At 43.2% G+C, this 23,242-nt stretch overlaps 1 protein-coding gene and 1 pseudogene across 1 annotated transcript; both read right to left on the reverse strand.

The window, feature by feature from the left end:
* Positions 1-1,010: 1,010 nt before the first annotated feature.
* On the reverse strand, positions 1,011-17,819 carry LOC119332094 (annotated as a pseudogene).
* A 489-nt stretch (positions 17,820-18,308) lies between these two features.
* On the reverse strand, positions 18,309-21,499 carry LOC119333141 (ABC transporter C family member 10-like). Its single transcript, XM_037606144.1, has 7 exons — positions 21,441-21,499; positions 20,188-20,731; positions 19,926-20,090; positions 19,711-19,774; positions 19,227-19,466; positions 18,950-19,031; positions 18,309-18,886 (listed from the first exon to the last, which is right to left on the reverse strand). The coding sequence occupies exons 1-7, from the start codon at positions 21,497-21,499 to the stop codon at positions 18,808-18,810; spliced, it is 1,233 nt and encodes a 410-aa protein (XP_037462041.1). The 3' UTR covers positions 18,309-18,807.
* Positions 21,500-23,242: the final 1,743 nt, after the last annotated feature.

The following is a 23,242-nucleotide window of genomic DNA, read 5'->3' on the forward strand; positions in this document are numbered from 1 at the left end:
ATCGTCAAATTCCCATCCACCTGCCTACAACAGATTACTTGCATATGGATGGAAGAAACATGATGGAGATGAGAGGAAAAGAGTTGATGGCGGTGGAACTCCCTCTTAGTGTGCAGAATCAACCTCTCGACAACCCTCCTAGACGAGGATTAGCGATGGTGTCGACCGTCAAGTGTCAAGATAATATGGCATAAATTTCGTGGAACTTAGAACGCCAAGAGAAATTGATAGCCGGAAGGTGATGATGGGAGACAACCTTTGGATCCCCACGCGGGTGGCTCACACAACCTCCTCCATAGCCAGCGTGAGGAGTGGGGCATTAAGGTCAATGATACTCAAATCGGAAGAGACATACCGAGGACGAGGTAAGGGTGGGGGATAATCCATCATTACAAAAGGAATGTGAAACCGAATTTTATTAAACTAATTTTCATGTGTATTAGATTATTTTTTTCACCCGCCAAAGAATCCTATCTGGAGCAATAGAATTAAAATGGACATGGGCGCTCAGAACAATTAATTGACAAACGCAAAAATAAGGATCTTGAAGTTTGGACCCAAGGACAACAAGGCATAAAAATTTTGATATCACAAAGGAAATCGTGCAAACTACAATGTAAATCTAAATTAACTTCAATGTACTAACACGAGCATTTTGGACATTAGCAGCCATTCATGAATTCGGTGATTTTGGCCCAGCTAAGAAAATTTGATCGTGTTTATTTCTTTTCACTTCCAGTTTAGAAACGTTTTCATCCAGAAAGAAAGGTTCCGGAGATTTGATCCGTCGTTCTCCCTTAGTCTATTTCATGTCGATATGATCCGTGGTTTTCTCATTAATTAATTTTTCGTAAAAGTTTGTGAATAAACCTCTCCTTAGCAAAGAATCGTATTTTATTGCAGTATAACATTTCCTGTGATGATGTACAAAATTAAAGTGTTTCTTCTACATTTTCTTATGCCAACCACACGAATACATAAATTATGTGTATAATACAAAGAATATGAGCTTAAGATGTATCTGCAACAAAGTCTTGTATCACAGTCCGTACCGCAATAGGAATTCTCACTGAGTGGGTACTTCCGTCTGACCATGTCAAGCTCCCGAAAGTGTATCCTCCTTGTACTCTCTGCCTTGTTGTGAATGTCACCATAAACGTCACACTTTTACTAGTGCTTTGGGTGAAATTGATCACAGATGGCTCTACGGACACGTCTATCCCCGCTGGAGCTTCAACCACTAAATGATATGTTGCTTCCGCTGGCCAATGTTAGTCACGGTGCGCCGAAGCATGACACGGTCCTTGAGGTCTGGCACGGCAATTGACGGGAGGTTGAGATTGATGTAGTAGGACTCACAGCCGCCTAAATATCCAAGGGTGCAGTTGAAAAACTTGTTGTACTCCCTTGCATCAACGTCGTAAACCAAGCCAGGGTCAACGGCTCTATTTGGGTCAATGTGTCCACCACCAAAGTCGAAGGGGTCGGCTAGTTTCCTTGGGACTGCTTCTGCTTGGATTGGCATGCCAAAACGATCGGTCACATATGCTTCAACCAATGCCAAGGAATCATCAAGTTAGTCATATATTCAAATGAGTTATTTTGACGTATTTTGGTTATTACTTTCCTACCTGTGGTGACGATGGCCGATTTGATCATGGCAGGTGACCACTGAGGGTGAACCGACTTGAGCATCGCAGTCACTGCGGAGACATGTGGGCACGCCATTGATGTCCCAGAATAGAACACGTAGGAGCCGCGCACCGCTGCCAATATGTTGACGCCAGGAGCAGTAATGTCGGGCTGTCAAAACATTAATTTTTATCATGAATTAGGTATGTAAGTCTTTAATTCTCAAAAACTAGAGAGGCTAGATAGCAAACAAACAGTGACAAAAATTCAACTATTTGCCTTAAGTTGATAATGATATACACCTTCAGTATGCCAGGGAACAATAGGCTTGGATCTCTGGAGGAGAACGAGGCGACCCTCGCCGACAACACCCCATTTCCAACAACACTTACAGCCGGAGACACCATCACCACCGGATTCCTAGACACATGACAAACATGAATTAGTTCTTGTATAAGGAGATGGCAAACTGAGTGTTCAAATATTTTCACACTGCAGTTTCCAACAATTCGACAAATTCTCACTCAGTCATGTCCCAGTAGGGGAAAATTCGATGTGCGATCTCGAAATCCACCAGAGCGCAAGGCATAAATCCCTCGCACCCGACCAGGCTGTCAAGATTGTTGGCGGTGTATTGTGCGAAGATGAGGCCCTTTGCACCGGCCTCAATAGTGCAATTGATGGCATAAGGGAGTATTAACTGGGGCGACCACCGCGCTGCCTCTTCTGGTGCATAACAAAGGACGGTTGTGCCCTTGACATTGCCCAAGGCCAGTGATTCCGGGTCGCAGCTGCTCAAAAGTATTAAAATTGAACATGGTTTTGTCCTAAAGCGCGGCATTTACTATTAATCAAATGTCGTCAAGAGACTGGTTTCTTTCATTACCTCCCAGCAAAAACAAGGGCCTGAGAGCCGCTGTTATTCATAGCTGCATTGTAATTTAGAGATTGCCCCTGCGTTTGAAATTGATCACAAATTAAAGAACAAGCTAACTGAGGAAAGCTACAAGATACGATATAGTTGGTGGAGAACCAGCAATGATTTAAGTAAAGCTTCAAGGAGGAGCAAACCATTTATTTTCCCCGGGTTGGTTTGAACGTCACTTTCGTGCTCAGAGAGTCAAAAGGTTATTATTTAGTAAAATTGTAGGAAAAAAATCCAGATTGACCAATCCTCCACATTCATGCTATCTTATATGAACTATTTCAGGATTGGAGCACGTCTTATCCAATAACATTTTTCACCTGTTTTTTTATCCATTATTAATATTTTCCATGGGGTTTTTCAATCCCTTGAGAAGGGCAAGGTAATACTTCCCTGTAATATTTCTTAAGAGATGGAAAATATAAGAAATAATTTACATACTTTTTTAAAACAAAGGAGTGAAATTGTTTGGTACGTACCATCAGCTTTTCTTTGTTCCCAAGCAATATTAGGGTCGGAAAAGACCGGTCAATCGTGCTAGCGGCCACCGTCGTAACCCATGGCACGGCATTCGTCACTGTCTGTGGCACAGGGCCATCATTCCCTCCGGCGAACACGATGGAGATCCCTCTTTGCACAGCATGCAACGTCCCAGAGTACACCTGACCAACCCCTCCAACAGAGAGCGACAAGACGTCAACCCCATCATGTATGGCGTCATCGATGGCAGCAAGGACCGCCGCGTCAGGGCAACCCTCATCCACCCAGCACACCTTGTAGATACCAAGTCGTCAATGTGGTGCTCCGCCACGTGCCACGCCCATGCCTAGGCCTCCATAGCCCACGCCCTGCACTTCCCCACCGGCGATAGTTGAGGCGATGTGTGTGCCATGGCCATTGAGGTCCCTAGGTGACTTGTAGTCGATCTTTAGTGACTCGGCACTGATGCCACGGCCATACCACCGCGCACCGATGATCTTTCTGTTGCAACCAGTGGCGTTGAACTTCTCGCCACTCTGGCATTTTCCTTTCCACCGTGCCGGCACGGGGCCATAGCCGTTGTCATCAAAGCTTCGTGATTCAGGCCATATGCCTATAAAGAAGCATTTACATCCATGGGGTTAATTGATTCCTGGTCTTGGGATTTCTCATGTTTTGGGTTTAAACTTAAGGATGGGATTACGAACCTGTATCGATCACACCCATAATGACATCTTCACCATACTTTGCTCTTTTGAGGAGCCCCGGTTGTTGTGGCGGTTGATTATAGTCAAGGCCAAGGAAATCCCAGCTCCGAGTTGTGTGCGTTTTGTGAAAAATATTAGGCTTCACAGAGACAACTTCAGGAAATTCTACATTCATATATGTTGATTAGTTCATTTCGATCATGCAAGTTGATATAAAGATAGCAAGCTCATGGCACCTCAGGACTGACAATTAATAATCATACTCCAAACAAATATGGTTGTGTAAATTGCAATGATGATGCAGAGGCCGGGGGGTTAGCCCCGTCTTATAAAAAAAGGGTTGACAATTACTTACTTGCGATTGCCACAGCTTGAGATTTTGTTAGCATAGCCGCGAACCCAGAAAATCCATGCTTGTAACTGTAAACTATCGACCTCACGGCTTCATCCTTGCTGTTTCAAGTAATAATAAAACAAAAGGGAGGTGAGCAAATCACGACTGTTTCCTGCTAACACATCTATGATGCGACATGAAACTCATAGCCAGTAGTACCTCCCAAAAACAGATATTAGCATGTCATGGTGCGACGCGATGACCACGGACGGGTCATCATGTTTCTTCTCCCCCATATACACAATGTAGAGCTGAAATTTCAACAAGAAAATGTTCTCAGTAAAAGATTGGAAAGAAGATAAGATAAATGCTGTGCGAAGAGGAATCGAGCATGGATCTTACTTTGCTCGGCGCGCTGGCTGAAAGAGGCAGCAGCGTCACCAGCAGTAGCAGAGCGCCGCAGAATGCTGTTCTGGAATACATATCTGGCTTCGAGAAGAGTGTTCCCTCGATCGCTTCTCCCTGTGTGTATATATAGCAGCCAGGAACAAGAACAAGCATGGAGGCACAAGAACAGTTCAGACGAATTTGTCTGCGAGCTGTTTCCTTCCCTTTTAAGGGATTGTTTGTGTTGCTACTTGCTAGGTGACACACACGTCCGAACGGAAGACCATATATAGATCCTTGTCTGTATACAAAGCACCGTGCCTTTTCCATCAGAGAAGAAGCACCGTGCTTTGATCAGGTCCGCCAGGATTAAACAGCTAACCGGATATAAATATTCTGGTGTCTGACGTAATGACCTTTTTTTCGAAAAGGGGATTCCCCGGCCTCTGCATCAGAACGATGCATACGGCCATGTTAATAACCAAATAAAGAAGTACCAACATGATTCCAAAGGTCTCCAAAAGTAAAAAAAAGTACATAAAGCTCACAAAGAGCCAAATAAAGGCTAGAAACACCAACTAGCCAGGACAAGATGCCACAACCGGCCGGCTCAAACTAGATAGGGAAACTAAGTACCTATCCTATTACATGACCGCCATCCAAACCGGTTGAAGATATCCCGAGCTACCATCTCCCAGCGGAAAGATCCAGTAACCAAATGCTCCCTGGCCTCCGTCTGGGTGAGTAGCGACCACGAACGGATCAGTGCCGTAGTTCGGAATATGACCTGCAAAAAATGTATACATGATATTCTGTTAAAGACCAAATCATTTCTGCAAGTCCAGATAGTCCACAGCAAAGCACAAACTCCAACCCGAATATGTCTCGCTAAACCAGGCTCAATCCCATTAAGCCAAGTCCCAAATAACGCATTAACAGAATTCGATGGATTGATATTAAAAGCAATGTGGACTGTCTGCCAAAGTACCTTGGCCAACGGGCAATCAAAAAAGAGGTGTTTGATAGTCTCATCCCGATCGCAGAAACTACACCTAGTAGGTCTTGTTCAATTACGCTTTTATCAAGTTGTCCTTAGTTAAAATAACTTGTTTATGGACAAACCACATAAACACTTTTATTTTCAAAGGAACTTTGACATCCCAAACATGCTTAGACGTAGGAATGGAGTCCGAATTAATAACATCAATATACATTGATTTAACCGTGAATACTCCAGACTTAGTCAATTTCCAACGCAATTCATCGGGTTGTTGGGAAAGCTGGACGTCCGTCAGTCTCCTAACTAGACGGAGCCATTCTTCCCAACGGTTGCCCGCTGGCGTTCGTCGGAACTGGATATTAAGGGGGGTAGACTGAAAGACCGATGCGACGAATACCTCACGTCGTTGAACAATGCGGTACAAAGACGGATATTGGATGGCCAGGGGTGTCCCGCCAAGCCAAGTATCCTCCCAGAAACGTGTACTCGAGCCGTTTCCAATCACAAACTTCGTCCTATTAAATAAGGCCTGTTTGACTTTCATCAGGCCTTTCCAGAAAGGCGAATCGGTCGGCCTGACTGTAACCTGGGACAGAGTTTTTGTCTGGAGGTACTTGCTGCGAAGGATTTGAGCCCACATAGCATCAGTCTCCGATGAGAGCTTCCACAGCCACTGTCTAAGAAGGCATTTATTTTTAACTTCTAGATTCTCAATACCTAGACCCCCTTAGTCTTTTGGTCTACAGATGATATCCCATTTAGCAAGCCGATATTTTCTTTTAAGCTCATCACCCTGCCAAAAGAAACGCGATCGATAGAAGTCCAGTCTCTTCCTAACACCAACTGGGACCTCAAAGAACGATAGGAGAAACATTGGCATGCTCGTGAGCACTGAATTAATCAGGATTAATCGGCCTCCGTATGATATGAGCTTACCCTTCCAGCAGCTCAGTTTTTTCTCAAATCGGTCCTCAATGCACTTCCACTCTCTGTTTGTCAGCCTACGATGGTGGATTGGAATCCCCAGGTAGGAGAAGGGTAACTCTCCCAACTCGCACCCAAACAATTGTCTATAAGCATCCTGTTCATGTTTGGCCCTACCAAAACAGAACAGCTCGCTCTTATGAAAGTTAATCTTTAACCCGGTCAATTGTTCGAAAAGGCATAACACAAGCTTCATATTACTAGCCTTGGCCAAGTCATGCTCCATGAAGATGATTGTATCATCAGCGTACTGAAGGATGGATACACCTCCATCAATAAGATGAGGTACCAATCCACCTACTTGACCATTTTCCTTAGCCCTTCCTATCAAGATTGCTAAGATATCCACCACAATGTTAAACAAGATAGGGGACATCGGATCTCCTTGTCTGAGGCCTTTATGTGTCTGGAAGTAATGACCTATGTCATCATTAACTTTAATTCCCACACTACCTTTTTGCGCAAATGATTCAACCTGTCGGCGCCAGGCCTCATCAAAACCTTTCATACGCAATGACTGTTGGAGGAATGGTCATTTGACCTTATCATACGCTTTCTCAAAATCCACCTTAAAAATTACACCATCTAATTTTTTGGAATGGATTTCATGGAGTGTTTCATGCAGGACGACCACCCCTTCAAGGATATTTCTGTCCGGCATGAAAGCAGTTTGGGACTGTTGCACCACAGAATGCGCAATCTGTGTGAGTCTGTTAGTCCCGACTGAAGGAAATATGCCCTAGAGGCAATAATAAAGATATTATTTATTTCCTTATATCACGATAAATGTTTATTATTCATGCTAGAATTGTATTAACCGGAAACATAATACATGTGTGAATACATAGACAAACAAAGTGTCATTAGTATGCCTCTACTTGACTAGCTCGTTAATCAAAGATGGTTATATTTCCTAACCATGGACAAAGAGTTGTCATTTGATTAACGGGATCACATCATTAGTTGAATGATCTGATTGACATGACCCATTCCACTAGCTTAGCACCCGATCGTTTAGTATGTTGCTATTGCTTTCTTCATGACTTATACATGTTCCTATGACTATGAGATTATGTAACTCCCATGTGCCGGAGGAACACTTTGTGTGCTACCAAACGTCACAACGTAACTGGGTGATTATAAAGGTGCTCTACAGGTGTCTCCAAAGGTACATGTTGGGTTGACGTATTTCGAGATTAGGATTTGTCACTCCGATCGTCGGAGAGGTATCTCTGGGCCCTCTCGGTAATGCACATCACTTAAGCCTTGCAAGCATTGCAACTAATGAGTTAGTTGCGGGATGATGCATTAAGGAACGAGTAAAGAGACTTGCCGGTAACGAGATTGAACTAGGTATTGGATACCGACAATCGAATCTCGGGCAAGTAACATACCGATGACAAAGGGAACAACGTATGTTGTTATGCGGTCTGACCAATAAAGATCTTCGTAGAATATGTAGGAGCCAATATGGGCATCCAGGTCCCGCTGTTGGTTATTGACCGGAGACGTGTCTCGGTCATGTCTACATTGTTCTCGAACCGTAGGGTCCGCACGCTTAAAGTTACGATGACAGTTTCATTATGAGTTTATGTATTTTGATGTACCGAAGGTTGTTCGGAGTCCCGGATGTGATCACGGACATGACGAGGAGTCTCGAAATGGTCGAGACATAAAGATTGATATATTCGGACACCAGAAGTGTTCCGGGGAAGTTTCGGATAAAACCGGAGAACCGGGGGGTTACCGGAACCCCCCGGGGGTTAATGGGCCTCATGGGCCTAAAGTGGAGAAGAGGAAAGGCAGCCAGGGCAGGCCGCGCGCCCCCTCTCCCCCTAGTCCGAATTGGACAAGGAGGGAGGGGCGGCGCCCCCCTTTCCTTCCTCTCCTCTCTCCCTTCCTTCCCCCTCTCCTACTTGGACAAGGAAAGGGAGGGGAGTCCTACTCCCAGTAGGAGTAGGACTCCTCCTGCGCGCCTCCTACTAGGGCCGGCCGCACCCCCCCTTGGCTCCTTTATATACGGGGGCAAGGGGGCACCCTAGGACACAGAAGTTGATCTTCGTGATCGTTACTTAACCGTGTGCGGTGCCCCCCTCCACGATATTACACCTCGATCGTATTGTAGCGGTGCTTAGGCGAAGCCCTACGACGGTTAAACATCAAGATAGTCACTACGCCGTCGTGCTGACGAAACTCCTCCACCGAAGCTTTGCTGGATCGGAGCCCCGGGTGCGTCATCGAGCTGTACGTGTGTCAAGAACTCGGAGGTGCCAGAGTAACGGTGCTTGGATCGGTTGGACCGGGAAGACGTACGACTACTTCCTCTATGTTGTGTCAATGCTTCCGCGTCGATCTGCAAGGGTACGTAGATCACACTCTCCCCTCTCGTTGCTATGCATCACCATGATCTTGCGTGTGCGTAGGAATTTTTTTGAAATTACTACGTTACCCAACAGTGGCATCCGAGCCTAGGTTTTATGGTTTGATGTTATTTGCACGAGTACAACACAAGTGAATTGTGGGCGATATAAGTCATACTTCCTACCAGCATGTCATACTTTGGTTCGGCGGTATTGTTGGATGAAGCGGCCCGGACCGACATTACGCGTACGCTTACGCGAGACTGGTTCTACCGCCGTGCTTTGCACACAGGTGGTTGGCGGGTGTCAGTTTCTCCAACTTTAGTTGAACCAAGTGTGGCTACGCCCGGTCCTTGCGAAGGTTAAAACGGCATCAACTTGACAAACTATCGTTGTGGTTTTGATGCGTAGGTAAGATTGGTTCTTGCTTAAGCCCGTAGCAGCCACGTAAAACTTGCAACAAACAAAGTAGAGGACGTCTAACTTGTTTTTGCAGGGCATGTTGTGATGTGATATGGTCAAGACATGATGCTAAATTTTATTGTATGAGATGATCATGTTTTGTAACCGAGTTATCGGCAACTGGCAGGAGCCATATGGTTGTCACTTTATTGTATGCAATGCAATCGCGCTGTAATGCTTAACTTTATCACTAAGCGGTAGTGATAGTCATGGAAGCATAAGATTGGCGAGACGACAACGATGCTACGATGGAGATCAAGGTGTCGCGCCGGTGACGATGGCGATCATGACGGTGCTTCGGAGATGGAGATCACAGGCACAAGATGATGATGGCCATATCATATCACTTATATTGATTGCATGTGATGTTTATCTTTTATGCATCTTATCTTGCTTTGATTGACGGTAGCATTATAAGATGATCTCTCACTAAATTATCAAGAAGTGTTCTCCCTGAGTATGCACCGTTGCGAAAGTTCTTCGTGCTGAGACACCACGTGATGATCGGGTGTGATAGGCTCTACGTTCAAATACAACGGGTGCAAAACAGTTGCACACGCGGAATACTCGGATTATAATTGACGAGCCAAGCATATACAGATATGGCCTCGGAACACGGAGACCGAAAGGTCGAGCGTGAATCATATAGTAGATATGATCAACATAGTGATGTTCACCAATGAAACTAGTCCATCTCATGTGATGATCAGACATGGTTTAGTTGATTTGGATCACGTGATCACTTAGAGGATTAGAGGGATGTCTATCTAAGTGGGAGTTCTTTAAGTAATTTGATTAATTGAACTTAAATTTATCATGAACTTAGTACCTGATAGTATCTTGCTTATGTATGTTTGATTGTAGATAGATGGCCCGTGCTGTTGTTCCGTTGAATTTTAATGCGTCCCTTGAGAAAGCAAAGTTGAAAGATGATGGTAGCAAATACACGGACTGGGTCCGTAACTTGAGGATTATCCTCATTGCTGCACAGAAGAATTACGTCCTGGAAGCACCGCTGGGTGCCAGGCCTACTGCTGGAGCAACACGAGATGTTATGAACGTCTGGCAGAGCAAAGCTGATGACTACTTGATAGTTCAGTGTGCCATGCTTTACGGCTTAGAATCGGGACTTCAACGACGTTTTGAACGTCATGGAGCATATAAGATGTTCCAGGAATTGAAGTTAATATTTCAAGCAAATGCCCGAATTGAGAGATATGAAGTCTCCAATAAGTTCTGTAGCTGCAAGATGGAGGAGAACAGTTCTGTCAGTGAGCATATACTCAAAATGTCTGGGTATAATAATCACTTGATTCAGATGGGAGTTAATCTTCCAGATGATTGCGTCATTGACAGAATTCTCCAATCACTGCCACCAAGCTACAAGAGCTTCGTGATGAACTATAATATGCAAGGGATGAATAAGACTATTCCCGAGCTCTTCGCAATGCTGAAAGCTGCGAAGGTAGAAATCAAAAAGGAGCATCAAGTGTTGATGGTCAACAAGACCACTAGTTTCAAGAAAAAAGGCAAAGGGAAGAAGAAGGGGAACTTCAAGAAGAACAGCAAGCAAGTTGCTGCTCAAGAGAAGAAACCCAAGTCTGGACATAAGCCTGAAACTGAGTGCTTCTACTGCAAGCAGACTGGTCACTGGAAGCGGAACTGCCCCAAGTATTTGGCGGATAAGAAGGATGGCAAGGTGAACAAAGGTATATGTGATATACAAGTTATTGATGTGTACCTTACTAATGCTCGCAGTAGCACCTGGGTATTTGATACTGGTTCTATTGCTAATATTTGCAACTCGAAACAGGGACTACGGATTAAGAGAAGATTGGCTAAGGACGAGGTGACGATGCGCGTGGGAAACGGTTCCAAAGTCGATGTGATCGCGGTCGGCACGCTACCTCTACATCTACCTTCAGGATTAGTATTAGACCTGAATAATTGTTATTTGGTGCCAGCGTTGAGCATGAACATTATATCTGGATCTTGTTTAATGCGAGACGGTTATTCATTTAAATCAGAGAATAATGGTTGTTCTATTTATATGAGTAATATCTTTTATGGTCATGCACCCTTGAAGAGTGGTCTATTCTTATTGAATCTCGATAGTAGTGACACACATATTCATAATGTTGAAGCCAAAAAATGCAGAGTTGATAATGATGGTGCAACTTATTTGTGGCACTGCCGTTTAGGTCATATCGATGTAAAGCGCATGAAGAAACTCCATACTGACGGACTTTTGGAACCACTTGATTATGAATCACTTGGTACTTGCGAACCGTGCCTCATGGGCAAGATGACTAAAACACCGTTCTCCGGTACTATGGAGAGAGCAACAGATTTGTTGGAAATCATACATACAGATGTATGTGGTCCGATGAATATTGAGGCTCGTGGCGGATATCGTTATTTTCTCACCTTCACAGATGACTTAAGCAAATATGGGTATGTCTATTTAATGAAACATAAGTCTGAAACATTTGAAAAGTTCAAAGAATTTCAGAGTGAAGTTGAAAATCATCGTAACAAGAAAATAAAGTTTCTACGATCTGATCGTGGAGGAGAATATTTGAGTTATGAGTTTGGTGTACATTTGAAACAATGCGGAATAGTTTCGCAACTCACGCCACCCGGAACACCACAACGTAATGGTGTGCCCGAACGTCGTAACCATACTTTACTAGATATGGTGCGATCTATGATGTCTCTTACTGATTTACCGCTATCGTTTTGGGGTTATGCTTTAGAGACGGCCGCATTCACGTTAAATAGGGCACCATCACAATCCGTTGAGACGACGCCTTATGAACTATGGTTTGGCAAGAAACCAAAGTTGTCGTTTCTGAAAGTTTGGGGCTGCGATGCTTATGTGAAAAAGCTTCAACCTGATAAGCTCGAACCCAAATCAGAGAAATGTGTCTTCATAGGATATCCAAAGGAAACTATTGGATACACCTTCTATCACAGATCCGAAGGCAAGACTTTTGTTGCTAAATTGGGAAACTTTCTAGAGAAGGAGTTTCTCTCGAAAGATGTGAGTGGGAGGAAAGTAGAACTTGATGAGGTAACTGTACCTGCTCCCTTATCGGAAAGTAGTACATCACAGAAAACTATTTCTGCGACACCTACACCAATTAGTGAGGAAGCTAATGATAATGATCATGAAACTTCAGGACAAGATACTACTGAACCTCGTAGATCAACCAGAGTGAGATCCGCGCCAGAGTGGTACGGTAATCCTGTTCTGGAAATCACGCTGCTAGATCATGATGAACCTACGAACTATGAAGAAGCGATGGTGAGCCCAGATTCCGCAAAATGGCTTGAAGCCATGAAATCCGAGATGGGATCCATGTATGAGAACAAAGTATGGACTTTGGTTGACTTGCCCGATGATCGGCAAGCAATTGAGAATAAATGGATCTTCAAGAAGAAGACTGACGCTGACGGTAATATTACTGTCTACAAAGCTCGACTTGTCGCAAAAGGTTTTCGATAAGTTCAAGGGGTTGACTACGATGAGACCTTCTCACCCGTAGCGATGCTTAAGTCTGTCCGAATCATGTTAGCAATTGCCGCATTTTATGATTATGAGATTTGGCAGATGGATGTCAAAACTGCATTCCTGAATGGATTTCTGGAAAAAGAGTTGTATATGATGCAACCGGAAGGTTTTGTTGATCCAAAGGGAGCTAACAAAGTGTGCAAGCTCCAGCGATCCATTTATGGACTGGTGCAAGCCTCTCGGAGTTGGAATAAACGCTTTGATAGTGTGATCAAAGCATTTGGTTTTATACAGACTTTCGGAGAAGCCTGTATTTACAAGAAAGTGAGTGGGAGCTCTGTACCATTTCTGATATTATATGTAGATGACATATTACTGATTGGAAATGATATAGAATTTCTGGATAGCATAAAGGGATACTTGAATAAGAGTTTTTCAATGAAAGACCTCGGTGAAGCTGCTTACATATTAGGAATAAAGATCTATAGAGATAGATCAAGACGCTTAATTGGACTTTCACAAAGCACATACCTTGACAAGATTTTGAAGAAGTTCAAAATGGATCAAGCAAAGAAAGGGTTCTTGCCTGTGTTACAAGGTGTGAAGTTGAGTCAGACTCAATGCCCGACCACTGCAGAAGATAGAGAGAAAATGAAAGATGTTCCCTATGCTTCAGCCATAGGCTCTATCATGTATGCAATGCTGTGTACCAGACCTGATGTGTGCCTTGCTATAAGTTTAGCAGGGAGGTACCAAAGTAATCCAGGAGTGGATCACTGGACAGCGGTCAAGAACATCCTGAAATACCTGAAAAGGACTACGGATATGTTTCTCGTATATGGAGGTGACAAAGAGCTCATCGTAAACGGTTACGTTGATGCAAGCTTTGACACTGATCCGGACGATTCTAAATCGCAAACCGGATACGTGTTTACATTAAACGGTGGAGTTGTCAGTTGGTGCAGTTCTAAACAAAGCGTCGTGTCGGAAGCAGCAAACGAAGGAGTCTGGATGAAGGAGTTCATATCCGATCTAGGTGTCATACCTAGTGCATCGGGTCCAATGAAAATCTTTTGTGACAATACTGGTGCAATTGCCTTGGCAAAGGAATCCAGATTTCACAAAAGAACCAAGCATATCAAGAGACGCTTCAATTCCATCCGGGATCTAGTCCAGGTGGGAGACATAGAGATTTGCAAGATACATACGGATCTGAATGTGGCAGACCCGTTGACTAAGCCTCTTCCACGAGCAAAACATGATCAGCACCAAGGCTCCATGGGTGTTAGAATCATTACTGTGTAATCTAGATTATTGACTCTAGTGCAAGTGGGAGACTGAAGGAAATATGCCCTAGAGGCAATAATAAAGATATTATTTATCTCCTTATATCATGATAAATGTTTATTATTCATGCTAGAATTGTATTAACCGGAAACATAATACATGTGTGAATACATAGACAAACAAAGTGTCACTAGTATGCCTCTACTTGACTAGCTCGTTAATCAAAGATGGTTATGTTTCCTAACCATGGACAAAGAGTTGTCATTTGATTAACGGGATCACATCATTAGTTGAATGATCTGATTGACATGACCCATTCCACTAGCTTAGCACCCGATCGTTTAGTATGTTGCTATTGCTTTCTTCATGACTTATACATGTTCCTATGACTATGAGATTATGTAACTCCCGTGTGCTGGAGGAACACTTTGTGTGCTACCAAACGTCACAACGTAACTGGGTGATTATAAAGGTGCTCTACAGGTGTCTCCAAAGGTACATGTTGGGTTGACGTATTTCGAGATTAGGATTTGTCACTCCGATCGTCGGAGAGGTATCTCTGGGCCCTCTCGGTAATGCACATCACTTAAGCCTTGCAAGCATTGCAACTAATGAGTTAGTTGCGGGATGATGCATTAAGGAACGAGTAAAGAGACTTGCCGGTAACGAGATTGAACTAGGTATTGGATACCGACAATCGAATCTCGGGCAAGTAACATACCGATGACAAAGGGAACAACGTATGTTGTTATGCGGTCTGACCAATAAAGATCTTCGTAGAATATGTAGGAGCCAATATGGGCATCCAGGTCCCGCTGTTGGTTATTGACCGGAGACGTGTCTCGGTCATGTCTACATTGTTCTCGAACCGTAGGGTCCGCACGCTTAAAGTTACGATGACAGTTTCATTATGAGTTTATGTATTTTGATGTACCGAAGGTTGTTCGGAGTCCCGGATGTGATCACGGACATGACGAGGAGTCTCGAAATGGTCGAGACATAAAGATTGATATATTCGGACACCAGAAGTGTTCCGGGGAAGTTTCGGATAAAACCGGAGAACCGGGGGGTTACCGGAACCCCCCGGGGGTTAATGGGCCTCATGGGCCTAAAGTGGAGAAGAGGAAAGGCAGCCAGGGCAGGCCGCGCGCCCCCTCTCCCCCTAGTCCGAATTGGACAAGGAGGGAGGGGCGGCGCCCCCCTTTCCTTCCTCTCCTCTCTCCCTTCCTTCCCCCTCTCCTACTTGGACAAGGAAAGGGAGGGGAGTCCTACTCCCAGTAGGAGTAGGACTCCTCCTGCGCGCCTCCTACTAGGGCCGGCCGCACCCCCCCCCTTGGCTCCTTTATATACGGGGGCAAGGGGGCACCCTAGGACACAGAAGTTGATCTTCGTGATCATTACTTAGCCGTGTGCGGTGCCCCCCTCCACGATATTACACCTCGATCATATTGTAGCGGTGCTTAGGCGAAGCCCTACGACGGTTAAACATCAAGATAGTCACCACGCCGTCGTGCTGACGAAACTCCTCCACCGAAGCTTTGCTGGATCGGAGCCCCGGGTGCGTCATCGAGCTGTACGTGTGTCAAGAACTCGGAGGTGCCGGAGTAACGGTGCTTGGATCGGTTGGACCGGGAAGACGTACGACTACTTCCTCTACGTTGCGTCAACGCTTCCGCGTCGATCTACAAGGGTACGTAGATCACACTCTCCCCTCTCGTTGCTATGCATCACCATGATCTTGCATGTGCGTAGGAATTTTTTTTAAATTACTACGTTACCCAACACCGACCTTGGTGAAAATTTTGAAACTAACATTGAGGAGACAGATCGGCCTGAATTGCTCAATTCTCACAGCATCCGTCTTTTTAGGAAGCAGTGTGATAGTCCCAAAATTCAAGTGAATAATTGAAGCTGTCCGAAAAACAGATCATGGAACATAGGTGGTAAATCCCCCTTAATAATGTGCCAGCACTTTTTATAGAACTCTGCCGGGAATCCATCGGTCCGGGAGCCTTGTTGTTTTTCATCTGTGCAATAGCATCAAAAACCTCCTTCTCCGAAAATAGGGCAACCAGAATATCATTATCAGCAGCTGATAGCTGAGGTACGTTCTCAGTCCTGGACTCATCGAGGGACACACAATTATCCTCCGGAGGTCCAAATAACTGCTTATAATAGTCGGTAATATATGTTTTTAGGTTATCCTGACCTAAAAATAGTGCCCTCGTCTTGCTCAAGCTGAAAGATACGCTTCTTTCTGTGCTTGCCATTAGCTATCAAATGGAAGAACTGAGTGTTCGCATCCCCTTGGACCACTTTGCGGACTTTGGCACGCAAAGCCCACTTCAATTCTTCTTCGCGAAACAGTTCTTTCAGCCTCTTCTCCGCCTCATTTCTAGCCTGAAGCTGAGCTGGCGACAAGATATTGACTTCGGCCTGTATGTCCAGGGCCTGTATAAGAGTAAGGAGTCTATCCTTTTCAATCTTATACACACCACTGAGGTTCTTAGCCCAACCCCGTAAGAAACTTCTTAAATGCCTAATCTTATTCTGCCAACGCTCTATCGCATTCTTGCCTCCTACACCTCTATCCCATTCCCTGGCGATCAAGTCCAAGAACCCCTCACGTTCAAACCAACACATCTCGAAGGAGAAGGTATTCTTGTTACCCTCATGGTTCGGCTCCCCTGAGTCCACGAACAATGGGGTGTGATCAGATATTCCCCTCGAAAGAGCTTGCACCGTAACCATAGGGAACTTTTGTTCCCACTCCACGCTCGCAAGTACTCGATCAAGTTTTTCATAGGTTGGGTTTGGTAGAGCATTAGCCCAGGTGAACTTTCTCCCAGAAAGCTCTATCTTTCTCAGATCCAAGCTTTCAATAATGGTGTTGAACATAAACGACCATCTGCCGTCAAAGTTACATTGTTCTTCTCCTCTCTCCTCCTGATGATATTGAAATCACCTCCAACTAAAATTGGAAGCTGTTCTGACCCAAAGATTCAAACAAGGTACGCCAGAAACTCCGCTTTAAGTTCAGGCTGTGAGGCACCATAAACCACCACCAAAGCCCAGTTAAAACCATCTACCCTAGACCTGACTCGAAACTTGACCACGAAGTCTCCCATCACGCCACTTCGGACTTCAAGCGAATCGCATCTCACACCTAGTAAGATACCACCCGATCTTCCTCGCGAAGGGAGGCAATGCCAATCGAAATCAATACCACCCACAAGAGAAGAGAGAAACTGGGGCGCAAAGTTTTCTCTACCCGTCTCTGATAGAGCAACAAAATCTAACCTCTGCTCTAGAGCTGCCTCAGCTAGGAATCTTCTTTTAGCCAAGTCCTTCAGACCTCTGCTATTCCAAAAAATTCCTATCATAGTTCATCATGGAATTTTTTAGTAACTCGAATCCTAGCACTCCTATGAACTACGGAATCTGGATAGATCTTCCGTTTCCACTTACGCTTAGGTTTACTAGGCTCAGTCACCCGGTCCTCAAAACCGGGTTCACATATATTGCTAGCCTCATTCTCTAGGGGTACATCATCTTCCTCAGAGTCATGATTGGGGCGTGCTAGATCCGCACACAGATTATCGAGCACTCTAACCCCTAACACATCAATCTCATCATCATTCATGACGTAATGACCTGATCATCGTCTTTCAAACAATTTTCCGCGATAAGTTGGGCATGAAACAGGATGGGCCGCTTTGATGCCAGGACAATCATTTTAGGTTTTTTAGGCTTATGCCCTTGGTTGGTTCCCACTACTCTTAGATTTCGGACCTACACAGTTTTACCCTTGTTTCAATATAAAAACATTTTTTATTTTCGATTTGAACTCAATTTCATCAATTCTGAAGTTGCTACCCACGTGTGTGATGTGGTCTGTTAGACCATTGCTTAGGGCATCTCCAATGCAGACTCCTACTCCGGCCTCAAATGTCTGGAACGGATGGTTCAGACACTTTAGGCCTCCAATGTGGACTCCTACTTTGGGCCGGACATGTCCAAAATCACTCAGTCCGTCCACAAATCGAGAGGCGGGGTTGGGGAGTCTAGGCGTCATCATGCCCCATTACTACATCTTCACCCAGCAACCACCTCCTTGACCCCTCCTTTTTTTCCAGACGTCCCCCCTCCCCCTCCACTCTCTGTCCCCGTTCCTGGAGCCCAACGCCAACGCCACCACCCCCACCCCACCCCCATGCCACCTGGGCCTTGCCGTTGCAATCATTCGAGCAGAAGGAATCGCTCCATAAGGCCATAAATCACCTAAGTTGCGGTTGTCTTCCTCGCCTCCGGTCGAGCATCGCCATGGTTAGGTCCCAGCGCCCCTCTGTCCATCTTAGCAATCCCCAGGAGGTTCCAAAGACGGTGCTGCAAAATAATGTATACAAACTATATAACTTGGCTACGAACAATAGGCCATCCCTCCATTTGTCTCCTATAAGCAGTTCCAACAATGTATTAATGGTGACAGCAGGGTTACAAATTTGTAATTCCTCTCGAATAGCCTCCTACATCCGATCGCTGGAGCGAAGGAATGTTCATGGGCTTATTCTATTCAGCCTCAGCGCTTCTGAACAGTGGCAACACCAACGAGCATAAGCTAAACTATATGTAGCTCATAACTTCAGGTAGTAGTTGATAGCAAAAGAATTTTCCAGGCAATAACTGAGATTGCACTGTATTTTCTTCCGATCCCAAATAGAGGTATGTCGAGAGATTACTGCATCTCTTTTATTCTCTTATCGAGGCCAGCATATCCTTTTTCTGAAACTAATTCTAGCATATCTCCTGGGAAACTGCAGCAGTGAACACACACTGTAAGAAATCTCTTCTAAACATTTCCGTTTGATGTGTATGACCAGTACTCGTTGACCAGCTCACGGAAGAGAGATCCCTCAGTTTCCATGAGCTTCATGGGCTTGTCATACTCCACTACTTTCCCTGGAAATGTATGCAGATCAGTAGTATGGAATACTATGCTGCGGAACCAATAAGTTGCAGAATTAGTAAGTTGGCAATAAGAGAAACCAATAGGTTGCGGAACCAATAAGTTGTCATACTCCGCTAGTTTCCCACATTAGTATGGAATACTATGTTGAAGAACCAATAAGTTGGCAATAAGAGGAACATACATACCATCACTTATTGCAAGTACCATGTCACAGCCCATAACTATTGGTATACGGTGTGCGACAGTAATAACGGTGCAATGTTTGAATTCTGACTGGATCGTTTTCTGAAGGACGGCATCAGTTGCATTATCTATAGAGGCCGTGGCTTCATCAAGAACTAAGATCCTGCACCTTTTCAAAAGTGTGCGGCCCAAGCAAAAGAGCTTCCTATGGCTCATGCTCCAATTCGACCCGTCTTCCGCAACTGTATGGAAAGATATAGATCAGTACTATGAAGAACACAATTCCAGACATCATGCAAGCAAACTGATCCGACTCATACGCCTAGTACTACAAGCAGTTTGACAGATTTATTGGCGCATGTATTCTAATTGGTTAGGGGCATAAAATCAAAAGACTGAAGCAGAATTGTAATATGCTATCCTATTTTGTTAGGGGCATAAAATGAAATCCAGAAATCAAATCATAGGTACAGTGAGGTTTCCTACCAAGTGAATCCAATCCCTGTTCCTTCTCCCGGACAGCTTCAAGAAGTTGGCATTTGTCAAGAACCTGCAATGTCAGCCAACGGGAATTGTGAAACGAAAAAAGTAGACAAACTTTACCTCCTGGGTGAAAATAGCAGCATATCATTTGGTGAATGAAATAACCAAAGAAAGGGGGTTTAGGCGTTTAGCCATACAGAAAAAGGCCACAAGATTACCTGTAACCGAATGGCCAAAACTATCATTGGCAATGGTACAAACAGAACTTGCCATGTAACAACAGCCAATACCCCCATATTGCTATATGCATTTAAGCTGGAACTAAAGCCAAACATCAATGCAAATGGAACATCAAGGTCAATGATGCTTAAATCTGAAGAGACCTGCAGGTTGGGGGGAGGGTTGATCTATTAATATAAAACCTTGTAACGTTAAACTGAATTGTAGTTCATATAGTTGTGTTTGTTTGAGAATTTTTACCCGGCTAAGAACCATGCCTAGAGGAGTAGAATCAAAGACGGACATTGGTGCACGGAACAATGAATTAAGTAGCTGGGAAAATAAGGATCTTGAAGTCTGCATCCCAAGAACAACGAGGAATATAGATCTTGATAGCACAAAGAATACCGTGCAAACTCCAATAACAATGTACACAGAAATTAACTTTAGTGCACTAACATCAGGATTTTGGACATTAGCGGCCATCCATGAATTCTGTGATATTTGCCCAGCTATGAAAATTATGTGAGACATGACAGAAAGGGAGGCATACAGGAAGCCTTTTTTCTGGCGCAGGTATAGGATATAAGGCTTAAGACCTGTGTCCCCTGATTCTCTTTCCTCTGTTTTGATCAGTTGATCTACTGGTGATGGCTTCACAGACTCTATATATCTGTTTCCATGAATACCATCTGTCTCCTTTATTGGCAAATCCTTTGCTCTGTGATGGGCCATATTGTTAAGATCTGAAACACCAGTAGTATCTTTATGGTCATTTACAAGATATTTAAATTCTTGGCAATCTGACAATAAATCATGATAAGACGCAGATCGAATAACCACCCCATCTAACATTAACTGCCAAAAATTATCACTAGTTTTAGACGAAATCGACAAATATAAATACGTGCATGCTACGGGAATCACAAACTTTAGAACAAGTATTTCTCAAATTCACAACTACTCAACTAGCATGACTCCAATATCACCATCTTCATATCTCAAAACAATCATCAAGTATCAAATTTCTCATAGTATTCAATGCACTTTTTATGATAGTTTTTATTATAACTATCTTGGATGCCTATCATATTAGGAATAATTTTATAGCCAAAGCAAATTACCATGCAGTTCTAAAAGACTCTCAAAATGATATAAGTCAAGCATGAGAGATCAATAATTTCTATAAAATAAAACCACCACCGTGTTCTTAAAGATATAAGTGAAGCACTAGAGCAAAATTATCTAGCTCAAAAGATAAAAGTGAAGCACATAGAGTATTCTAATAAATTCCGATTTATGTGTGTCTCTCCAAAAGGTGTGTACAGCAAGGATGATTGTGGTAAACTAAAAAGCAAAGACTCAAATCATACAAGACGCTCCAAGCAAAACACATATCATGTGGTTAATAAAAATATAGCCTCAAGTAAAGTTACCGATAGACGAAGACGAAAGAGGGGATGCCTTCCAGGGCATCTCCAAGCTTAGGCTTTTGGTTTTCCTTGAATTTTACCTTGGGTGCATTGGTAATCCCCAAGCTTAGGCTCTTTCCACTCCTTGTTTCAAAATCCATCAAATCTTTATCCAAAACTTGAAAACTTCACAACACAAAACTCAACAGAAAATCTCATGAGCTCCGTTAGTATAGGAAAACAAACCACCACTTCAAGGTACTATAATGAACTCATTCTTTATTTATATTGGTGTTAAACCTACTGTATTCCAACTTCTCTATGGTTCATACCCCCCGATACTAGCCATAGATTCATCAAAATAAGCAAACAACACACGAAAAACAGAATCTGTCAAAAACAGGACAGTGTGTAGTAATCTGTAGGTTTCGAATACTTCTGTAACCCCAAATATTCTGAAATAAATTGGTGGACGTGAGGAATTTGTCTATTAATCATCTGCAAAAAGAATCAACGTAATCGCACTGTCCAATAAAAATCGCAGCAAATCTCGTGAGCGCTAAAGTTTCTGTTTTTTACAGCAAGATCGCAAAAACTTCCCCCAGGTCTTCCCAAAGGTTATACTTGGCACAAACACTAATTAAAAGCATAAAACCACATCTAAATAGAAGCTAGATGAATTATTTATTACTAAACAGAATCAAAAAGCAAGAAACAAAAATAAAATTGGGTTGCCTCCCAACAAGCGCTATCGTTTAACGCCCCTAGCTAGGCATAAAAACAAGAATAGATCTAGGTATTGTTATCTTTGGTATGCAATCCATAAGTGACTCTCATAATAGATTCATAAGGTAATTTAATTTTATTTCTAGGAAACTGTTCCATGCCTTTCCTTAACAGAAATTGGAATCTAATGTTTCCTTCTTTCATATCAATAATTGCACCAATCATTCTAAGAAAAGGTCTACCAAGAATAATAGGACATGTAGGATTGCAATCTATATCAAGAGCAATGAAATTTACGGGGACATAATTCCTATTTGCAACAATAAGAACATCATTAATCCTTCCCATAGGTTTCTTAATAGTGGAATCCGCAAGGTGCAAATTTAAAGAACAATCATCAAATTCACGGAAACCTAACACATCACACAAAGTTTTTGGAATCGTGGAAACACTAGCACCTAAATCACATAAAGCATATCATTCAGGATCTTTAATTTTAATTTTAATAGTAGGTTACCACTCATCATAAAGTTTTCTAGGGATAAAAACTTCTAATTCAAGCTTTTCTTCATAAGATTTCATTAAAGCATCAACGATATGTTTGGTAAAAGCTTTATTTTGATCATAAGCATGAGGAGAATTTCACACGGATTACAACAAGGAAATACAATCTATCAAAAAGGAATTATCATAATTAAATTCCTTGATCCAAAATAGTGGGTTCATTGATATGTAAAGTTTTGACCTCTTTAATCCCACTTTTACCAAATTTTGCATCAAGATCTAAAAACTCTAAATCATTGGGACGCCTTTTAGCTAAAGTTGACTCATCTCCAGTCCCATCATTATCAAGATTCATATTGCAAAACAAAGATTTAATAGGAGACACATCAATCACTTTTAGATCTTCATCCTTATTATCATGAAAACAAGAAGAACACACTTTTATAAGGCAATCCTTTTTAGCACGCATCCTAGCGGTTCTTTCTTTGCACTCATCAATGGAAATTCTTATGGCTTTGAGAGACTCATTGATATCATGTTTAGGTGGAATAGATCTAAGTTTCAAAGAATCAACATCAAGAGAAATTCTATCCACGTTCCTAGCCAACTCATCAATCTTAGGCAATTTTTCTTCAAGAAAAGCATTGAAATTCTTTTGCGAAATCATAAATTCT

Source organism: Triticum dicoccoides, chromosome 7A (genome assembly GCF_002162155.2).
Source record: "Triticum dicoccoides isolate Atlit2015 ecotype Zavitan chromosome 7A, WEW_v2.0, whole genome shotgun sequence".
Classification (NCBI taxonomy): domain Eukaryota; kingdom Viridiplantae; phylum Streptophyta; class Magnoliopsida; order Poales; family Poaceae; genus Triticum; species Triticum dicoccoides.